Below are 22,477 nucleotides of genomic sequence, written 5' to 3' on the forward strand. Positions count from 1 at the left end.
TACCACTGTTATCTTAAAGATACAAATTTTAAGATGGTCAAGTCATTTGATTTATTAAATCAATTTAGAATATATATTGATGCTGAGTGTGTAGTTCAGTGGTAGAGCACTTGCCTAGCATGTGTGAGGCCCCAGGTTCAATCCTCAGCAACACACATGCACGCACACACACATGAAATAAAATACACAGTGAGAAGCAAGGGGAAAGGAGATGAGGATAATGCAAGTGATTGAAGGACCGCACTACATGTGGGTTACACAGCGTTCATGTGCCTCTCCTTTTGTTGTAGAACCTTTTTGGTCTTGGGGAGTACGAACTAACTCTCCTTCCAAGCTTAAGTTTTCTTGAAGAGGAAGAAGAATCCAAGAAGTGAGAGACAAGGAGTGAGCTGGTGGTCCTCAGAAGTGGAGTTCTTGCTGGTTCCTGTTCATTGTGCCATTATGGGTCTGGCCCTAGTTGCTTTGCCTTGCCTCGCTGTCTGTTTAGCATCAGCTGCCAGCAGCCTTCCTTATTCCTACAATATATTGCTGGCTACCTCGTGAGTACTACTGGGCTTGGTTCTGCCCCCTCCTAACTTTTAAGTCCCACCTAGCATTTACATCAGAGCCCTGTTGTGTGTCTGTTCAGTTTCTGCTTTTTCTGCTTGTTATCTTTCTATTTCTTGTCTACATCTCTAAGAATAAGCATCAGGTCCAAGTTTTCTTGATGGGGAAGAGCTTTCCATGTCAGAGCACTTCAAAGGCCAGTGTTCTGTGTGCATGTCATGCTTACTGAGTCAGTAGGCGAAACCAAGTACAAGATGGGGCTTGGGTCCACATGTGGCTGCAGGCCCCACCTTGGTAGCACAGTGAGAGGATGGGCAGCAGTGCCCTCTGTTGCAGCTGTGGGCATGGGAGATACATGGAGAGCCCTCTGGGCACTGGGACTTAAGGAATGGGTAGGCCTTGGGTAGGCTGGGAGAAGAGAAGGATGTCCTGTGAATAAGGCAGGACTTTCTCCCCTAAGCAGGGAGCTGAGAGTGGGTGAGGAGAAGGCTGGATACATAGGGCTCTGAAGGCCGGGTAGAGGACATGAACTATTTTGTTAGGCAACAGATCATCTCTGTAGGCCTTTAGAAGAGGAATATATGGCCCTGTCCTGTTCATTCCCGATTCCTGCTGTCAAAACAGATTTGAAGTTTACTAAGAGGCCACTAATGTCACCCAGACACGCGGTGACATGAAGAAGAAATAGTGAGCAGGTGGTCATAGAATTGGGGAAATAACACATGTGTGCTGACATTAGCAACAACTGGACAGGGCAGCTGTGTTACTAGGAGGGAAGAGTATATCCCTGGGGGACAGTAGCTTCCATTTCACAAGCAGGGAATGCAGAAGGCTAACACTGAGCATGCGATTTCTATGCCTTTATTCATAGAAAAGTAGGGGGACTAAGTTTTTGAACCGTGTCTGCCCACTTCATCCTCACAAACATCCATCCTGCTCTCTCCTACCTGTGCCCAGCTGGTCAGTTAACTTACTCAAACACTTTCTGTCAGAGCTGACCTGGAAAAGAGTGCCCTGAAGAGCGTTCCATGTTACCATCTGACCAGGTATCTACAATCCCAGCTGGCGCTCCTCTACTCTGTATTCTGCTTCTGAACCTGTCAGACAGCTGGGTTCATTGAGACAGTGCTTCTAGGGCATAGTTTTGCAATATGGTGGGAGCATTTTAGAAAGTTTTGTGGTCCATCCAGTGCTCAGCTTGAGTTTTAATTTTTTTTGCTTTTCTTTCTTTATATTGTTTGTTACTGGAACTGTATGTGATTTCTGAAAAAAAAATTCTGAAAACTCCAGTTTAAAAATCTGGATATGCAAGAATGTGACTCTGAATAAAGAGATTATAAAAAGAAAGAGGGCCATTATTTGTTGTCTGTGCGGTTTCCCTAAAACACATGGACAAGTCCTTTAAGCTCTCTGGGAAAAGGATAATAATACCTCCTGTGCCTGCCTCTCAAATGTCTTGAGATTCTCAAATGAGGTAGGGGTGTGTGAAATGCTTTGTATGTGTCAAAGCGTGCTGTGAATTTGAGGTATTAACTAATGGACAGTGAGTCCCTGTACATTTAAAAATGGTTTAATTTACATTTAGTAGAAACTCATCTAATATGAAAGTGATACAGTGATTACTAATGATGTATATTGATCTCTAGCTCTCAGCTTCTCTGTGACCTTCCTCCTGACCATGGTGGAGGATCCCAATTCTTTCTTTGAGGAATGGCCTCTTTACTGTGCAGTCTCACTCAGCACTTCTGGAAACATCAATTCTCCCGGCAGCATTTCACGCCATTCTCCCACAGCACCCTTAGCCCAAGGTTTCAGTTGTCAAAGTGATAGATGTTTTACTGCAAAGATAACATCTCAAGGTTATATCACAGCTCCAAATTTTATAGTCTCCTTTCCCCCTCCAACGTGGTGTGGGACAGGCATTCTCGGGAAGCTTTAATTTCCGGAATGGTGTATGGGGGGTGGTCTCTAGAGAGAGTGGATAGAATGCCCTACAAATGATTAATTCCTCGACATTGTGCTCAGAGCCAGGTAGCTTGATGGCTTTTTGGCAGTAACATCCCTCCATATCTTTCCTAGTTTCCTTTTGTCCTAAAGCTCACCCTTTTTGTGTTTACCTCTTGGTTTTGTGGAAGTGGCCCTTTGCAAGTGGCCAGTCCCTTAGTCTTAAGGTAGATAGGCAAGATGGGACAAAGCCCTGGCTTTTCCCTGCCTCATCATTTTTGTTTCTTTCCCCGAAAGCCTAATAGAGCTTTTGTGTTTTACTGTACTGCTTTCTCCAGTTTTCTGGGCTCTTAAATCTTGACATTTGACGTGCTTGCCCTCTAGTGGCAGGTCAGATGCATCCTCGTTATCCTGCTCATGGTGATACCATGACATCGGTTCTTACTGCTTACTTCTGCTACTAAGTATTATTGTCTCCCCAGCTACACATGTGGAAAGACAGGGTCAGTGACCTTGACTTGCCACCCATGTAGGACCCGAGGACATTGGATTTCAGTTTGCAGTTTTGATTCCTGGATTTATACAATGTGAATGCATAAAAATACTGTGGTTATGGCTTTTCTAATAGGTTTTAATTATGGTTTAAAAAGAATCTGAATTTTCTGTCTACTCAGCTGGTCAGAAGGAATCAAAATATGATGACTAGTTGAAGATAAGAATGAATTTTTACCCTTCATCATATTGGAAATTTTTTTGTCACTTACCAAGTGTTCAGTATTTCATGCAGTCCTGTTAACAATTTTGAGGACTAAAAAAAGCAGTGAAGCTTGATGTGTACCCTTCAGTTTATGTTGAAGTTATGATACATATAAATTTGTTTCCTTGGGGAAAAAATTTAGTATAATGCATGATAATTTTTATTGGCATTTAAATTTTCAACTCACCACAGGCACTCTGAGAATTTCCCTTTTATTTTTAAAGTCCTTTTCAGTAGAGAGAGAGCTGCAAGATAACAACAGCAGTTACCCAGATGAACCCTGGAGGATAACTGAAGAACAGCGGGAATACTACGTCAATCAGTTCCGTTCCCTTCAGCCAGACCCCAGTTCCTTCATTTCAGGTGAGAACCTGGGATCCCTGGACATTGTTCTCACACACGTAATGGTAAATATCTTGCGAAGATAGTTCACACAAAATGAATGACAAACTTCTGGGATTTCAGTTTTTTTTCTTCTAAGGTGAGATTTCTTATCAAATAGAAATCATGCAGAAAAAAAGATGACAATGACATTGAGAAAATTACTATGTTGCTGTTTCAGAGAGGTTAAATGGGAATTTGGGAGAACCTGGTCCAAACCATGCACCTTATTAGCTGAAGCAGTTCTTGAAATGGTTAAATTGTAGCCCCAAAATGGTGTGTTAAATTGCTTATTCATTATATTACAGCCAGAGCTGGGATGGAGCATAGTCTTCTAAGGAATTAGTATCACAAGTCTCCTTATATTTTACACACCCTAGAAGGCTAAACTCAGGCTAATTTTCTTTGGCTCAAAATTTTCTTTTGTTTTTTTTCCTGAGAGAAATTAAAATGTCAGAGGAAAATTGGACAGGATTTGTCCACCTGTCAGTCCTTCTGGACTATCTTTAGATCTATGTATTCCTACAGAGTTCTCAAAATAAAATTTAACTGGAGAAGAATTGATTTAATTCCTGTGTATGCCTACATTTTACCAGGCTGATGCTTAAACAAACAGTGAAATAGTAGAGTCTGCAAGAACAATTCACATTACTGTTTATACTTCATGAAGAATAACAGTGTGTTCTTGGTAATTGTAACTTCACATATTAAAGTGTGGGTTAACAATAGTTTTCTTCTTTAAGTTGTGTGATTGAGATACATAAATAAATGGAAACATCATTTTCTGATTGATGGCAGTAACTACTGAAAGCAGAATAGTATAGATACAACAAATTAATGTTACTACAATCCCAGATTGTTGAGCTGGGTGTGGTGGTACACACCTATAATCCCAGCACCCTGGAGACTGAGGCAGGAGGGTCCTTGCAAGTTGGAGGCCAGCCTGGGCTACAAAGTGAGCTCAAAGCCAGCCTGAACTGCATAGTGAGACCCTGTCTCAAAAAAAAGAAAAAGAAGAATCCCAGATTGTATGTATTGACCACTTGATAAATTTACCCTTACTCAAGGGAGTTTCTTCTCAACATATGCCAAATGCAAATAATATGTGTGTATGTGTGTGTTAAAAATGTTTTTATTGGCTGGGGGTTTAGCTCAGCGACATAAACACCTGCTTGGTAAGTGCGAGGTCATGAGTTGATGCCTGGTACCAAAAAGTGTTTTTATTGTCTTTTAACTTTTTTGTTTGTACTTCTCACACAATCAGTGTCAAAGTAGGGAGCATCAGGCTTTCTCCTCAGCTTCCTGCTTTGGTGGTAGCAGTCAAAGCACAACTGAACGTGTTAGCTTTCAGCTTCCTATGGATTTCACCTAACTTTTATGTGGGTTTGTGCGTCTAGTTGCAAAAAAGGAGATGCAGGGCGAAATGAAATTTTCACGAGAGGAGGGTGTCTCTATAAGAGGCAAGTTGTAAGACAGTTCTGACAAATGTTTGACAAAGTGGTTGCAGTGTTGGGCAAGACTCAAGTATCAACATTATTTCCAGGACGCTTTTGGAGAGAGCGCTCATTGGTTTATAGGGTAGTTTGCCTTTGATCCTTGATAATCTGTTGAAGGAAAATAAATCTAAATTAAGGTCCAGTATAATACATTGTTTTTAAGCCATTTAGAAGACATGATTGGCATGGAAAAACCTTTGTTTATCAGTTTAGAATAGAGCTTGGAGCTTTGATTGAACTGTTCTTTAAAATAGTTAATTAGAATCAATATTTTTGAACTGTGAAACTGTGTTGAGAAAGGCTCAAAGCATAAGCAAGTTGAATCTTAGTGAAGACTAACATTTCAAGTACAGGTAGGATTCTCAATTATACAACATATACAGTGGAACGATTGCCTGCCTTGATATAGGTAAATTTACAACTAAAGAAAAATTCCTGGACAAAGTCCTTAAAAAGTCACCAAGAAATGTTAAGCCTCACCAAAAATACTTCCCAGAATATCTGTTAGTGATACCAGTGTTGTTTTCTTCTTGCTTAACTTTTCTTCCGTGACTGTGTTTTACTTTTCTATCTTGTAAATATAAGAACTTAACATATTTTCACTTAAATAATTTTGAAATTTGTCTTTTAAATTTTTAGGAAAAATTTTCAGTTTTTTTGGATAAGAACAAAGTAGCAATTAATTTATGTGACTTGCATCTGTCATGCAAAATGTCATTACTTCTTTTGCTCTATTCTAATCTATATGTTGTTTTAAAAGCTGTTCATATGTTTCTTTTATTTTTATTTATTGATCCTAGTGGAGCTGGAGATTGAATCCAGGAACTTGCCCACACTAGGTTGCTCTTAGTTCTGTGATTTTTAGTTGTGCTTGTGGCTCTATGAGATTGCTGAATAAAATAAGTGGTGATTAATTTATATATAAAAATAAAAGCTTCCTTAGATAAGTCATTAATGCTTTATTTAAACAACTACTTTTTACAGGCTCTGTGGCCAAAAACTTCTTCACCAAGTCAAAGCTTTCCATTCCAGAACTCTCTTATATATGGTGAGTACAAGTATTGCCCATAGTAACATATTACCATAATACTCATCCTTTAGCGTCTATAAGAGGCTTATTTTTTGAATGAATTTTTTAACAGATTAAGAGAATATAAAACAGATTTTTGTTGCTTAAAGGTTCAATATGTTACCATAGGAAAAGCACAATGAACAGTACCTAACATACATTGTACACCGTGTTGACTATTAAAATAATTTCCTAATTATTGTCTCCACCTCAGTCCCTTTTCAGTCTAGGCAGTTGTGGGCATTGTGACTTTCTGTCTTACATATTTTATTTTCACAGTTTTCTAGTAGGGCTGAGGCAAGTAACTAGAAGATCTTTTTTTTTTTTTTTTAATTTAAGAGGAAAAAGAGAAAAACACAAAACAAAACAAAGCAGTGTAAGGTTACACATAATACAGAACTACAAAAAAAAACATAACAGTAAGAAATCACCTGTTAATAGATTACATAATATCATCTTGGAAATAGTTGCTCAAATCACAGTATCAAAGAATACAAAGTAGACATTCAAACGGAGAGACTGCAAACAGCTGTGTTCAATGATCCAAAAACATTAATATAGTCAGCTATTTAACATCCCTAAACACACTTGTTGTTAAATCCGTTAGAGCTCTTTTTTTTCCCCTCCCTCTCTTTTTTATAACAAAATTTACACATTTTGGATTTTATTACTCCTTAGTTCTTATTACTTTTTTGGGGGGGAGAGAATAAAGTCAAATATGGCAAAACAAAGCTGTAAGTCAAAACCATAGATAGACATAGCACATGATGTAGAACAGAGTACAAGGTCATCAACAATGGTTATCAACATTGTCTCTTGTTTCCTTAAAAGGAATTGTCCATCTCATTAGATATTATAAAGCCGGACAAAACAGTGGAGAACAAGACCAATAAAACTTAGGCATTGTGAACATTACAGGACTTCCAAAGGAGACAATAGTCAAACCAGAATGGGCATCTTTGTGAATCTTATTGCCTTCAAATTAGTTGCCTATACCTTCAAACTTGCTACTATCGCACAGAATGGAACAGAGTCTAATCAGTCAAAACAAGATCTTGGGAGTATTACAGGACTTCAAAACAAGTTAATAGGAGATCAAAAAGAGTTACTACTATATATCCTAATTTTTTAAGTTTTTCCCTTAATTAAAATAAACATAAGAAATAGCTAAATAATTTTTTTAAAGAATAGTAGTTACCATAGTGTCTGTCTTTTTCCTTAAAATATTTGGATAAAACTTCATATACTATAGCTTCAAGTATTTCCATATCAAAAAGCCCAGAGTAAAGCCTTTCTAATTAATAAGTGAAAATTTTATAAGGCTTCAAGGCCACATAATGGGGAATCATGATTATCACATATTTTTATATATTTGAATCATTACTTACATTAGGGAAACTATTCGGTATTCACACATGCGAGATTGATTTATTTCACTTATGAGTATGGTCTCAAGCTGTGCCCATTTATTGATAAATATCTCAATGTGATCCTTCTTTATAGCTGAGTAATACTCCATTGTATAGAAATACCACAACTTTTTTATCCATTCCTCAGTTGATGGACACTTGGGTTGTTTCCAAGATCTGGCGATTACAAATTGTGCTGCTATAAACATAGGTGCACATGTAACTAGAAGATCTTAAAAAGCTATTCTTTATATTTAAAAGGCTCAGTGAATAAAGGTGGTTCAGGAACATTTTGGAAATAAGTGAAATTTGATTATCCTAGCTGCCTCTTAGCTTCCTAAATTTGGCCAGGGTTTCTTGGCTGGGCCCTAATTCAGCCTTGCAGCTGTAGTGCCATTGTTGCACCTTGCTGAAGAGCCTAGCTCCAGAAGGACTATGCTGAGATCATCCAGATGGCTGTATTTACACCTATGAAAATGCTCAGCATCATAAACCCTCAGCTGTGTGCAGGCTAGTATTTCCCTGAGACTAGGCAGGAGTTTGTGCTGTTATAAATATGTAATCAAAACATTGGAATATTTATGTAAAGCTTTTTTATGAGAGTTCACAAAAATTTTGATAGGATTTACAATTGCATGTCATGTTTTGTGCATCTTATTGAAAAATTACTTCAATAGTACTCACACATGCCAGTGTATCTGGTGTTGTGGACTAGATTTAGGTTCTTTAAATGATATACTGTGGCATAATTTTTACAACAATCCTTATATTAGATTTTAAAGCTAGAAAAAAAAGAAACATCATTTTGAAAACAATACTGCCTGTTTTGGCAGAATTCCAAGCTTTAATATTAGTGGCATGAGGCTTCCTGTCTTTTTTTGTCAAGACATATTCGTGAAGGCTGAGTGGTGTTGTCTCCATCAAGCGTTTGAAGCAGTTCCCTAGGAAACAGGTATCTCAGGGCTGGTGCTTTCTAAAGTGGAGGAGGAAGAAGGGGAGAGGGAGGAGGAAGTGGGAGAGCAGGCAGGTCTAAAGGGAAGTTACGGAGTTTATTTTTTTCTAATAGTAACACCTTTGTAGTATAGTCTTGTGTGAGTTCTGTCTCTGTACCTGTCCTCATGCAAGTATCTTTGTCTCTGTACACTGAGAGACTGAGTTTATGGGCCCCTTAGTTCCTTTGGTGAATAGGTTTCTTTTGTGCCTATTAAACTCTGCCTTTCAGTGGGAAACAGTGACTGAAGCGGATAACCCTTTTTAAGACTCTCTTTCTTTCTTTTTGTCTTATCTGGTTCCAGCCTTCCCCAGTTCCTAGTTTTATCTTGAAACGTAAGTCAGTGAATATTTACTGAGCTTATTTGTATTTTCACAAGAGGGAATATTTAAGCACAGAAGAGTTTGCTACAAAAATTTTCATGGTGTAGAAAGTTCGTTTTCCCTCAGAGCTGAGAAATGAATCACCTATTCATTCCTGTGTTCTGGGTAACTTGCCTAATGACTGGGTCTGAGCTTCCTTGGCCTATTCCAAGTGTTAAGTTGGGCTCTTCACATCAGCAGCCTGTGTTTTCTGAATGACTGTCTACTAACTGGGTATATACAGGTATTGCTTTTCTTTTTGTGCTAGTTTCTTGTGTCATGTTATCAGTGTTGTAAGACAGAGCCTAGGAATTCCATTTGCAGATTTGAGGCTGACTCTCATGGCAGGTACTAATGACATCTGTTATGTTTAGGGAACTTAGCGACGCTGACTGTGATGGAGCCCTGACCCTGCCTGAATTCTGTGCTGCATTCCATCTCATTGTGGCACGGAAGAATGGCTACCCCCTACCTGAGGGCCTGCCTCCAACTCTGCAACCAGAGTACCTGCAAGCAGGTAAGGCTTCATTGTGCATCCTAAATTTTAGATCCTTGCCATGGAGGTCTAATTAAGAAGTTTTTATGTTTTGAAATGTTATCTGGACATTGGAGAGTCATTGATAGGTGCAGTTGTTTTTCTTTAACTTACGTTAGATTTTCACAGCTTACACAGTTTATGATAAGGCTCTGATGGGTAGATATGGATCATTGGTTCTTCTTATGCTGATTCCCTCTGAATGGATTGGAATCAAAGTCACTTACCCTTTCATGAGAACTGTGGAATACGGAAATAATGAACCTCTCAGCTACGAAAATATGAAAAGGAATGTCTTATAGAGTCAGGTGCCGACTGGGGCATAGTCTAGTAGTGATGGCAAACCTTTTAGAGCTTTTAGAGATAGAAACAGTCAACTCCAGCATGTGTGCCATAAGTTTGTCAACACTTCCAGTATACCCCAATGCTCTTGGCTTGTGAAATAGAGTAGAACTCTTACACCTAATTAAAAAGTTAAAAATTATAGGCAGTGAAATATGCAAAATGCTGTAATCTTAAATATATACTCAGTGAATTTTTATATAAGTATATACCTATTAACTATAAGAAAAAATATGTATCATGCTAGCACACCAGATGGTTGGAATATAACTGTTTTTGTCTTTCTCCTTAATAAAATAATCATCTCAAAACATATGTTCTGATCTGTTTGGATAGGAAAGGGTCACGGCAAGTCCAACATTGGTATGAATTCCTTTGGAAGACTTGCAAGATCAAGAGTACTTCTTGTCCTCTGCAGTCAGTGGGCACTGGGTCTGATTTCTATTATTCAGAAAAGTGCAGCTTCCATTGAAAGGGTCCAGATAGAGCTAGGTCCTTGAAAGAAGGAATCAGTTCAAAAGACCATATACCTTGCAGCTATAGGGAAGATAGGCACCACTTTCGGTGTATCAGACCTCAAGAAAAAAGATAAATGTACCCATACCTTAAGGATAAACATCAAGGATTGATATTCTAATATATATCCATCACCTTGAAGAAGCCAGAAGAATTCACTATTCTAACCCTCTACAGGCAAAGGCCCTGTTCTGTATTTATGCCTGCTTGCTACATTACTGGCTTCCCCATTTGATACTGATTTAATCAATTTTATCTGAGCAGTTATACTCATAATCTTATTGGTTGGCCATAGTCCTCTCCCACCTCGTGCCCACCTTGCAGTTTCCCATTTTTCCCTACCTTGGAACCACCTCACTTTGTGGTTTTGCTCTATAAAATTCCTAGAAAAGACTAGGTCCTTGGCAACCCACTTGAGACCCCATCTGTCTCTCAGAAGCTTTCTTTCTCTCAATAAATATATTCTGCTCTTAAAAAAAGAAAGGATCCAGAAACAGCTGATGCTTTTTACCATTCTCAACTAGGGAAACATTTTAAAGCTCTCTTTAAAAATGAGAGGTTAGCCATAGGCCATTATTGGCAAGAAGGAGTAGTGTCTAAAGAGACTATAACTTCTTGTTAGTGGAGTATGGGATTTGTGAGTAGTTATAGAAAGGTCTTAGATTATCTTGTATAGTTCTGCCCTCATGATGGCACCAGGTTCAGAGGACATATGTCTCCATCTAAGTCAGCCTTGTGGTTCTGACTCTTACTATTTTCTTCTGTATTGGGTAAGAAAGGGGCAAAGATTCAACCAAAGAGAAGAGATCAGTATGTGGCTAGTGACAGTGACAGCTGAATGTGTTGGACATGGCTCATTTCTAAATTTTCCTCAAATGATCTTATAAAATGTGTATGGAAGGGAGAGTTCAGAGAGAAAAGTTAACTATTGATTTTAGGGCTGGGGCTTTGCTAATAACAGCTACCTTTTGCCTATAATAGTCTGTAACTCTGGTTTGCTTTCCTTCCTTCAAGGCTGGGGAAGACCCTAGTGGGTCATTATCAATTAGCTTGCAGTTGTGAGCAGCATGGTAAACTGGTCTTTCTTCTTTGGCGTCTGTCTCTCTCCTCTTCTGTCTTTTTTCTTTCATTTTTCTCCTCCCCTTCCCTTTCCTTTTCTTCTCTCTGCCTTTCTCCCTGTCTTCCTCCATTCTTCCCTGGCTTCTTTCTTTTTATCTTGGATTGCAACAAAGAAGTTGTGACATTCCTGGGGCTCTCCTGGCAATCACATGCCTCCTATTACCAAGGCAGTGCAGGTCACAGAAGAATTTCTGGGTTCTGAGGTTTTTCTCTCTAATAGAGATTAACAACTGGCCAAAGGACCAGAGTCTGCTCCAGGGTTATTTACTATCCTAAATCCCTTCACAGTTTTTTTTTCCTCCACCTTGGGTGGAGTCTTAGATAATTCTATCTCCCATGGCCATACTTACTTTTCCATTTTGGTGTTGATTAATGTTGTGTTATTGTTTTGGAGCCTATGCTACATGACTTCTTGTTTGAGGAGTCACTTTGAAGGTGCACAAGTAGGTCATGGACTTTTTAAAAAGTCACTAATATAATTTTTAGAAATCAGAAAGCCCTAAGTTAAAAGTTGTTAACAAGGAGAACCTCTTGATTTCTTTACTACTGCAGATGATTTCTCTTGACTTGCTTATTCAGTAGAAGGGAGGTTATAAAAAAGAATGCCAATCAGGGGGTTCTGAAGATGGCAGCTTGATAGATAGCAGGGTAGAGAGCCTCACTGAGAAAAACAACTTAGACGCTAGAATTTAACTACATGGAGAAGACCAGATGAAAGGAGAGGGATTCTCATGACCCAGGAAGAAACTGAGGGAGAAAAAAAGAAAGGAAGGAAAAACATGGATGAAAGGCTGGAAACAGACATGCTCACTGGGACTGGTGCTGTGCTGTGCTGGGCGCACTGTGGAGTTAGACGATTCACGGTCATACTGAAGCTGTGGCCACCTATAACAGGAGTTGGTGAGTCCAGGGCCCTTGGCGGGAGGATACGCACATTGTAGAGTGTAGCCAAGGTGGAGAACTGCATTAATTCATGGTGAGTGCTGGAAATTAGGTCTGGTGGTGGGTGTGGCCAGCTGGAAGACATATTGGAGTTGGGCAGAACAAGGACTAAACCCAGAACTGCAGTGCCATCAGTTAGCTGCCCCTGGCCCAGAGAGGACTGGTGAGATCTGCTTGGGCTGAGTCACCCCCCTGGTCGGGACCCAATAGCCAGGGACAAAACTGTCCCGAACCTGTGACGTCTATACAGCACAGACTAATTTTCTGAAGGCACTCGCCAGTTGATCAGCTCAGAGGAGAGAGGCCATCCCACATCGCCCCTGCATGCATCTCAGATAACAGCAAACTGGAGAAGGCAGCAAGCCCCCAGCCAGCATGCTTTAGAAAAACCATAAACAATATGGAGAGGGCCTGAGACCTCCACCATACACCTGTCTGAAGGAAACCAGAAACATGATAAGAGAAAGAAATAAGAAAAAGGCTCCAGCCACTGACCCTGGGAAAATAAGTCCAGGAGAGGTAAATACAGAAAAGATCCAGGGCAGCAATCATGCAAGATCAGCCACAATATCAGCAAACATAAAGAAATACCTTCGTGGACTTCCAGGAGAACATGGCGGACAGATAACAGCAGCTACAGAGGCTCTCTGAAAGACCCAGCTTAGAATCCAGGAATGGTGCGGAGTGAGGAATCCTAAGAAAGAGGAGATATACCCTGCTGATCCAAGAATGAACTGAGCTGAGAGAAACCAACTGGGAATGCAATCCTCACACTGTAACAGGGACAGATAAAGCCTCAGCGTGGAAACTAGAGCCCGCGCCATTGGAAGCCGCCGCTGCTGCAGTGTCTGAATCAGCTTGGCAGGGAGAGAGACATGCGAAAGCTCTGAGAACCGGAATTGGTGAATGGAGTTGAGAGCAGGACAGGTGGGGAGCTGTGCATCGACCTGCAGTGAGTAAGGGAAACTGGGACTCTTCCACGATCTAGGAAGCTCCAACAGAGGACATTCTGGGACTGGGCAGACTTGCCAGAACAGGGCGCTTTAGTGACTTCAGTCACATATACCCCTCTCAAGCGGGATTGGTGAGCAGTGCCTAGCCTAAGTGATGCTGCTGGCTGAGACCCAGTAGGCTAGCACAACCCAGGTCTGAGTGCCTGGAGCAGTGAAGCCTTCGGTAGGTTGACCTGGAGGGGTGGGCCCTGCATAGGCTGTCCGGTCTGTAACCCCCTGGTGCGCTGCAGTGGGTGGGAACACCTAGCCTGTGCAATTGAAACAGACTGTGGCTGACAGGGAAGGAAGCTGGGCCTCCTATATATGCTTGTATATAAGGAACAAAGAATATGGGAAGAGGGAGCAACAAGAAAGACTCCTTGGCCCCCAATCCTGAGAAACAGGCAATAGCAAACACGGCACCAATAGACATAAAGTGCTATCTCCAGAGCCTCATAGATGAGTGAATGAAGTTATTAATGACCTGAAGCAAGACATAAGCAGAATAGTTAAGAGAAATGCTAAGCACCACCCAAGAAAAAACAGATGGTTAAATGGAAGAACAGAAAAAAAGGGGAGAATTGTTTTATGGAGAAAATAGAGAAAACATAGAATACGTGAAGCAGGTTAAAAGAGATTACCAGGAAACTAAAAACCCTATTGAAAACTGGCATAACAGCTTGAAAGAAACTAAGGATAGATTATCTGAACTGGAGGGCAGATTTGTAATATGGGAGCATGAAATGAAAAACTTCTTAAAAATAACAAAGAAACAAACAGCAATAATACAAAGACTAGAAGTTGATAAGAGGATCTGTAATTTAAGAATTAAGAACGTAAAAAAAGAGGTAGGGACACAAACAAATGAACTACAAAAGCTACTTGTAGAAATAATCCAGAAATATTTTCCTAATTTAGCAAAAGGTAAAGATACTCAGATGTATGAAGCATACACGACCCCAGCCACCTACAACCCAAATAGAGCTACACCCAGGCATATAATAATCAAAATGCCAGAAATTCAATATAAGAACAGAATATTAAAAGCCGTCAGAGACAAGAAACAGATCACTTACAAGGGAACACCCATCAGAATTACAGCAGACTTCTTGGCACAAACCATCAAATCACGAAGAGTGTGGGGGGAAATAATTCAAGCTTTGAAAGATAATAACCTCCAGCCAAGATTGATATATCCTGAACAACTATCCCTGGAAATTGATGGAAAAATAAGGTGCTTCCAGGATAAAGAGGAACTAGGGGAATATACAACCACGAATTCAACTCTATAGAGAATATTGCAGGATATTCTAAAAAAGAAAAGTACAAAGATTCCAGAAATAGTGGCAGAGAGGCCACAGTGAATGGAGCAGAAAACAAAATGAAGAAGACAAACTGACAACTAATGACAGAAAAAGAGCTCAACAGAAATCAGGCAGAGAAGATTGGATGATAGAAACAGCTGTTTTGGAGAAAACGACGTCATAATAGGTAATGCTGATTTAGTATCATCTTGCTTTGAAATCCCATCAAGCTTTTGTTCTTCTGTTCATAGGTCTTAACATGTTGTATCTTATTGGATTTTATTATATGTGATAGTATAAACAAAAACTTTTATAGACAAGGAGATTATACAGAAACCATTGTTCATTTTCTGTTAGTTGATTCTAAATACCTTGTAATACTGTCATTCTCTTGAATGATTTCACATTGTTTTGATATATTTGATGCTACAGTATACGAAGTTATACTCAAAGATTTCAAGGAAAGAGGCAATATGGTAACTACTTTTATGGTGGGATTATCTTGTGGTGAAACAATATTTTGCTTAAATGGTTATGTTTTGATCTGTGCTGTTTTGTTGTTATGCCCTCTTTTATCTCAATATCCATTTTATTATTTACTTTTTTATTTTTATCCTTTTAATTAAGGGAAAAATAAATAAAAAATAGCAGGGTATATTACAGCAACCCACTTTGATTTTCTATTAACTTGATTTGAAGCCCTGTATTGCTCTCACCATCTTGTTTTGACTGATGTTCCTCTACTCTGTTTTGCTTGATCATACCAGGTTCGAAAGTTTATGCAACCGCTGTGAAGATAGTGGAATTCATTATGATGCCCATTCTGGTTGACTGTAATGTTTGAAGACCTGTAATTTTTTCCATGTTTTGGTTATGTGGGTTTCGTTCTTTACTGTTTTGTTCAATTTTGTTATAACTGATGATATAGGTTATTCTAGTAGAGATAGCGGGAGGCATTATGGTAACCATTGTTTATCTAACCTTGTATTATGTTTTACATTATCTATTATGTCCACCCTTTTGATTTGACTGACTCTGTTCTGTTACGTCACATTTGGTTTTACTCTCTTCCAAAAAAGTAATAAGAACCATGGGGTTAATAAAACCCAAAATATGTAATAGTCATTGTACAAAAGAGAGGAAAAGAAAGTGCTCTAAATGATATAACTGCATGTATATCTAAGTGTATATGATAGACAATGATATTACTGAGTTTTGTTGGATCATTGAACAAACTTTTTGCAGTCTCACTGTTTGAATGTCCACTTTATATGCTTTAATTTTGTAACTTGAACAAATATTTCTAAGATGACAATATGTAATCCAGTAACTAGTGATTTCCTAGTGTTTATTTTTTTCTGAAATTCTGTATAACTTGTACCCTTTTTCTGCTTTTTTCCTTTTTTCTCCTTAAATTAAAATAAAAAAAGAAATACCTTTGTGACCTCATAGATGAACTTAAAACTGAAAATCTAATCCAAGTGAGGCAAGATATGGAAAGATTAATAAAAGAAATGCTAAGCCCCTCTCCAGAAGACACAGATGGAAGAATGGAGGAACCCAGAAAAAGAAGAGAAACTTTTGATGAAGAATATAAACAAAATCTAGAATACATGAAACAGATCCAAAGAGATTACCAGGAAATTAAAAACTCCATTGAAAGCTGGCAAAATGCCTTGACAGAAACTAAAGTTAGCCTTTCAAAACTTGAAGATAGATTTGCAATGTGTGATCATGAAAGAAAAGACCTCTTTAAAAAAACAAGGAGCTAGGAAGTAACAATACAAAGGCTAGAAGACAACAAGAGGATCTATAATTTAAGAATAAAAAAACATGAGTGAAGAAGCAGAAGTAAACACAAATGAATTACAAAGGCTATTCACAGAAATAATTAAGGAAAACTTTCTAAGCATAGGAAAAAGAAATGATATCCAGATAAATGAGGCATACAGAACTCCAACCAACTACAACCAAAACAGATCTACAACCAGACATATAATAATCAAGATCCCAGAAATTCACCACAAGAACAGAATATTAAAAGTGATCAGGGAAAAGAAATAGATTACCTATAAAGGAAGACCCATCAACATAATGACAAACTTCTCAACACAAACTATCAAATCAAGAAGAGCCTAGAGTGAAGTAGTACAAGCCCAGAAACAAGATAACCTCCAACCCAGATTGATGTACCTGCAAAACTCTCAAAATTAATGGAGAAACAAGATATTTCCATGACAAGGAGGAACTGTCGGAGTTCGTGACCACCAATCCAACCCTACAAAAATTACTGAGAGACATTCTAGAGAGAAATAGAAAAAAATACCAAGATTCTAGCAACAGTGGCAGAGAGGCCTCAATAAACAGAGCAAATAGTGGAATAAAGGAGAAAAGTGGACAAATAATAGCAGAAAAATAGAATAGCAAAATGAGACAGAGAAGGTTGGCTATAATGTCTGATATAGATGGCCTTGATACACTAACAAAAAGAAACACAGGCAGAGTAGATCAGGAGATAGGATCCACCGCGATGCTCTGAATAGGAAATATACTCAACCTGAAAGAGGGTTAATAAACCGAAAGTCAAAGATGAGAAAATGATGCTCTATGTGACAGAGAACCAGAAAGAAATAGGGACAACTTGTCCAGCAGCTACAGATAGGTTGGAAAGTCATGACACTTTTATGCAGTGGAAAACTACTCAGCTATAAGGAAGGAAAACCTTGAGTCTTTAGTAGGTAAAGAAATACAGCTCAAGATCAAGCTCAGGAATAAAAAGGTTCAGCACCACTTAGGTATATAATGGGTTGCCCCACTAATCTAAAAACTAAAGGAGTTATTGGGACCCAAGATATACAAAGCACCCTGAAAAAGGGAAAGGGGAGGAATTATCTAAAAAAGAAATACAGAGGACATTGTTAGTAGTGTATTGGGATTTAAAAGCCACATTAGTCTTATCGCTCTGTTTAGTTTGATTTTATTTTGTTCCAGTCTGTCTACTCCATTTGAGGGCACAGATAGCTATCCTAAAAACAGCAGGATGTACTCTGGTAACTATCCTTAATTTCCTATTAGATTAAACTGAAGGCCTGTATTACTTACATTGTCTTTCTATGACTGATCTTACTTGAATCTGGTTTGTTAGGCCGCTGTTTTTTCTAAACTGTTTTTATTTGAATTTGGTATGCTTGATAAGTATCAAGTCTAAGAGTAGAGACAACTATTCTGAAGATGACAAGATGCAATAAGATACCCATTCCAGTTTGATTATTAATTGCTTTTGAAGTCTTACAATGTCTCCAATGTCATTTTTATTAAAATTGCTATGTAATGCTATGTTCAATTATATTATGTCTGATGATGTAGACAATTCTATTGAAAATAGCAAGAGACAGCATAGTGATTACTGTAGGTCACCTATTATTGTGGTTCTGTATGTCTTTTTCTTTTTATGTGTTTCTAGGAATTTGTTTAGTTGTCTTGTTTTGATCTGTTTTTCCCTGTAATACAGAAAGGATACATATACATGTAGAGATTCACACATGTGTAGAATTTCTAAACAGTTTACAGGAACAGATTATGTAATACATGATGTAATGAACAGATACTCTGAAGAAGAAGAGACATTAAGATACCCAGTGCTAATTCTGTAGCATTATGATATAAAATCTAACAACACTATTTATTATTCATTGTTCAGAGTGATATTAGTCTAGTCTCTTATGTTTAATTTCAACATATGTAAAGATATAGACTGCTATTTTGAAGAGAATGAGAGGCATTATGGCAGCTATTGTTGACTTCCCTATTGTCTGGTCTTGAAGACCTAAAAAGCCTTCATCTTCCTGTTGTTATTAGCTTAGTACTATAATGTTCAGTATGTATTCACTGTATGTGTAGATGTGGACAACTATTTGTTTTTTATTTTTAATTTTATTTAAGGAGAAAAAGAAAAAAACAGAAAAAGGGTACAAGTTATACAGAATTTCAGAAAAAATAAAGAGTAGGAAATCACTAGTTAATAGATTACATATTGTCATCTTAGAAATAGTTGTTCAAGATACAAAAGTAAAGCATATAAAGTGGACTTTCAAACAGTGAGACTGCAAACAGTTCTGTTCAATGATCCAACAAAACTCAGTAATATGGTTATCTATGTATAAGAATGCACCTACATATACATGCAGTTATATCGTTTAGAGCACTTTCTTTGTGGACAACTAGTTGGAAGAAAACAATAGACAATACAATAGACAGTGAAGTTCTCCAGTGCTCTTGCTTTGAAATCCATGTTTCTTAAAAGTATTTCCTTATGATCTGTTTCATTCTGTTTAATTTAACCTCTTTAAAATAAAAAAGGAGCACCAATCAAGATTCACCTCCATCACTTGGAACTTTTGTTTCTTCCTGGTTTTTATGGAGACCATCAGCATGCATTTATACAGGAATAACTGAAGACTTCATCACATACTCTCCAATTACACAAAACATGGACACAATTCTCAGAGATTATGGGCTTTATCTTAAATAATAATTATAGTTCTAACAGAAAATGTGAGAGACCTCATAAAACCCAACAAACTATATATTTTAGACAAATCCCAAAGATTTAACAGTTAATTTTTAAATGCTTTAATAATCCACATTTTTCTTTGTATGAAGCTTAAGACCAGAACTACCTAGTTCTTCTCTGTGCTTTTACACTCTTTGAAAAATATGAATCGTCTTATTCATTTTTTCTTTTGTTTTTATTGAACCCCATTCAGCTTTTTAAAAAAAGTTTACTTCTTACCATATCCCAGCATTTTTCTAATAGATCTATACTTAACTTTTTAAAAAATGGTCCATTTTAGCAAGATTATTGAGTATAAATCTGGTTGAGGCCATCATGTATTCAAAATTACACAAACTTTTTTTTTTACACACAATTTTTTATTATACAATTTTATTAAAGAAACAGTGGTTGTATCTGATGCCATTTTACTTGTAATTATAGAAATAGTCCCTTTTTCCTAACAGCGAAAGTTAAAAGGCAGAATTAGAAGGACAAATAGGGTTGTTTGGTGGATTACCTGTAAGCCCTTTGATATTCTCATGTCTAGGTGATTGGGTGGATTCCAGTAGATTTTTTTTTCCTGCATAGTCTGTTAAAAAACTATTAACTACTTCCTATGTGTGCACTGTTATTCTCTGTCGTGAGAATGCTGTATAAAAGAGTTCTTACTGCATGGCACTTGTGGGTGGTTGGAGGATAGATGTTAAAGAAGTTCACATGTGTGTCATTGGAGCCCAGACTAAATGCAATTGCAGCAAAGGCATGTACGACCTTAGGGAATTCTTGACTGTCAGTGCTGCGATGAGCTAACGTGCAAGAAGAGCTAAGGACTTTGGAGCTTAGAAGGGGGAAGAAAGGGCTCTGCAAAGAGGGGACAGCAGGTATGCTGGAGAGGCACTGGAGCAAGTACTCGCAGGAAAAATGGAAATTTCAGGCCGCATTGCCTGGAGTGCACAGAGTGAGGTGAGAGGCTTTGGAGGAGGCTGAAAGGAGAGCAAGGAGAGAATGGTGGGCAATAACATTGATCTGTGTGTTTTAGTTACTTTTCTCGTTGCTAAGACAAAATATCTGACACCCAAAGTTAAAGGAGGAAAAGCTTATTTGGCTCACCATTTGCAGAGGGTTCACTTTATAGTTTGCTGGCTCCAAGGCTGAGTGGTATGGTAGAGGGATATCACAAAGGAAAAAACTTCATGGCAGGCAGAAGGCAGCAACCAAATGATAAGGAACAGATTCTTTCTGTTCCTTTTATGTTATGTTGTTTTCCATAAGGGTGAGTAGCACCAACACCCAGGGTGGGACACCCTTAATCTTGAACTATGCCAAACCTTGAACTATGCCAAACCAATCAGTAGAATAATTTACACTCTAGAGCCTGCCACCTCTGAAAAGCCCTACCCATGATCACATGAGGCTCTCTGGGCAGACATTTGGACACAAAGAATAACACAGTGGTAGGAGAGTGATAAATCCGATTCACTATGTGAAATGACCAGGCAGGTTACCCTTTCAAAAAGCAGGTATTGAGGAGCAAAAATGGAAATGAAGAGAGTTTAGGTAACAGTCTTATCAGGAGCAGTGGGGACTCTCTCTGGGTTAGTGACATTGGAGATGGAGGGATATAGACAGATTGGAGAGAGACTTAGCATTTAATTGTTATTCCTAGTTTTGGAAGCATTTACTTTCTCTGTGAGATTTTCCCAGGATAAGGCACGGGTCTTATAGTTCTAACCAGAGCACTAAATTGGTAGTCTATAAAAGCAAATCTAATATTTGGTAAAACTGCTCTTGGGGCTGCATTGAAGAATGATGCTTTGAAAGGTGTTGAGTTTTTACCAAGGAAACAGACCACATGGTGAGAAAAACCAACAGGGCCCATAGTTTGCCCCATTTAACATCAGCAAAGTTCAGACTCTAGTGGGCATATGAACGAAAATACATTTAGCTTCCTGATACCCTGACCGTACTGTACTGAGGAGCAGTGTTGGCATTTCAGTCCCTATTGCAAGTGGGTAAGGATTAAAGACAATTCAGTCCATTTTCCACGCTTGATTAAAATTCTTTTTGATGCATTGGATTAAAATAGTGAAGCAAGTCAGATGCAGAAGATTATCACTTGGTTTCTCTCATATGAGAAACATAAAATATAAATCAATTAAATAGTAAAATTAAGGGGAGATGGTAGAAAACAATTATTACAGATAGGGAAGAGGATGAGGGGAAGTGGAGAAAATGGATGATAGGGCTATGGAAATGATCTAGATATGAATGTATATATGCACCAATTTCCCACAATGAATATAATTATTACGTGTCACAGACATACATCAGTAAAATTTTTGACTTCCTCATGGCTTGCTTGACAAATTTAATTTGTAGCTTCTGTTTATTATCTGCTCCAAATGCTTTTCCTCTTCAGAATATTGACAAATTTTCTAGTCGAGATGTTTCTATCTGAATTGCTTTGTGACAGAATGATAAAGCAGAATCTGCTTCTAAGAAATAGCTGGTGGGATGACAGTATGCAGTATAGCAAATATGGGAGATTTCCTTCTATCTCGTCTTTGAAATCCGTTATTGTTCTCACTGTTTTGCTGTGTTTTGATTAACTGTTTTTGCTTTATTCAGTATTCTGTTTTGATTGGTTTTATTCTGTTTTGGATTTGATTTGATTTTGCTGTATCTGATGAAATGGGCAGCTATTGTGAAGATAACAAGATATACTATGGTAGCTAGTGTTGTTTTTTGCTAGTATCCTGCTTTGAAGTTCTGTACCAGTTTTGCTGCTTTGTTTTCATTGGCTTCGTTCTGTTCTGTTTTGTTGGATTTTTCTGTCTTTAAAATTAAAAAAAGTAGCTGGCAGTGAGATAATTAGCTTACCAAGTTGCATGGCCTTTTCTTTATGCTAATTTATCCAGCAACCCAACTGACAGCCACTGTCACTATTGTATGTTGGAAGAAACCCATCATGTAATTCTTATTTGCTTTAAATTTGGTAAGAATATATGCTTTTATTTTTATTAGTTCTGCTAATCAAAAAGTATACACTTCATAATGTTATCTTGGATATACATCATTGTAAGTCTTGTTTATTTCCAATTAAAATAAAGTATTTTCTTAGTTAATATTCATAGTTCAAACTATTGCCATGATTACTACATTTAAAAATTATGCTAGTAGCATAGTTAAAAGTTAACATACTGAGAGAGTGATTGTT

At 38.0% G+C, this 22,477-nt stretch overlaps 1 protein-coding gene across 13 annotated transcripts in view; it reads left to right on the forward strand.

The window, feature by feature from the left end:
* The window catches only part of Reps2 (RALBP1 associated Eps domain containing 2), a 270,779-nt gene that overhangs the window by 119,077 nt on the left and 129,225 nt on the right, over positions 1–22,477 (forward strand). For all 13 annotated transcript variants that reach the window (XM_063242948.1, XM_063242951.1, XM_063242953.1 and 10 more), the window contains exons 6-8: positions 3,472–3,610; positions 6,109–6,172; positions 9,330–9,472. In XM_063242948.1, coding sequence (XP_063099018.1) covers positions 3,472–3,610; positions 6,109–6,172; positions 9,330–9,472 — 346 coding nt within the window. The remainder of the gene's footprint in view (positions 1–3,471; positions 3,611–6,108; positions 6,173–9,329; positions 9,473–22,477) is intronic.

This window comes from Cavia porcellus, unplaced genomic scaffold (assembly GCF_034190915.1).
Source record: "Cavia porcellus strain 051 isolate PalLab524CR breed Dunkin Hartley unplaced genomic scaffold, mCavPor4.1 scaffold_33, whole genome shotgun sequence".
In the NCBI taxonomy this organism is placed as follows: Eukaryota; Metazoa; Chordata; class Mammalia; order Rodentia; family Caviidae; genus Cavia; species Cavia porcellus.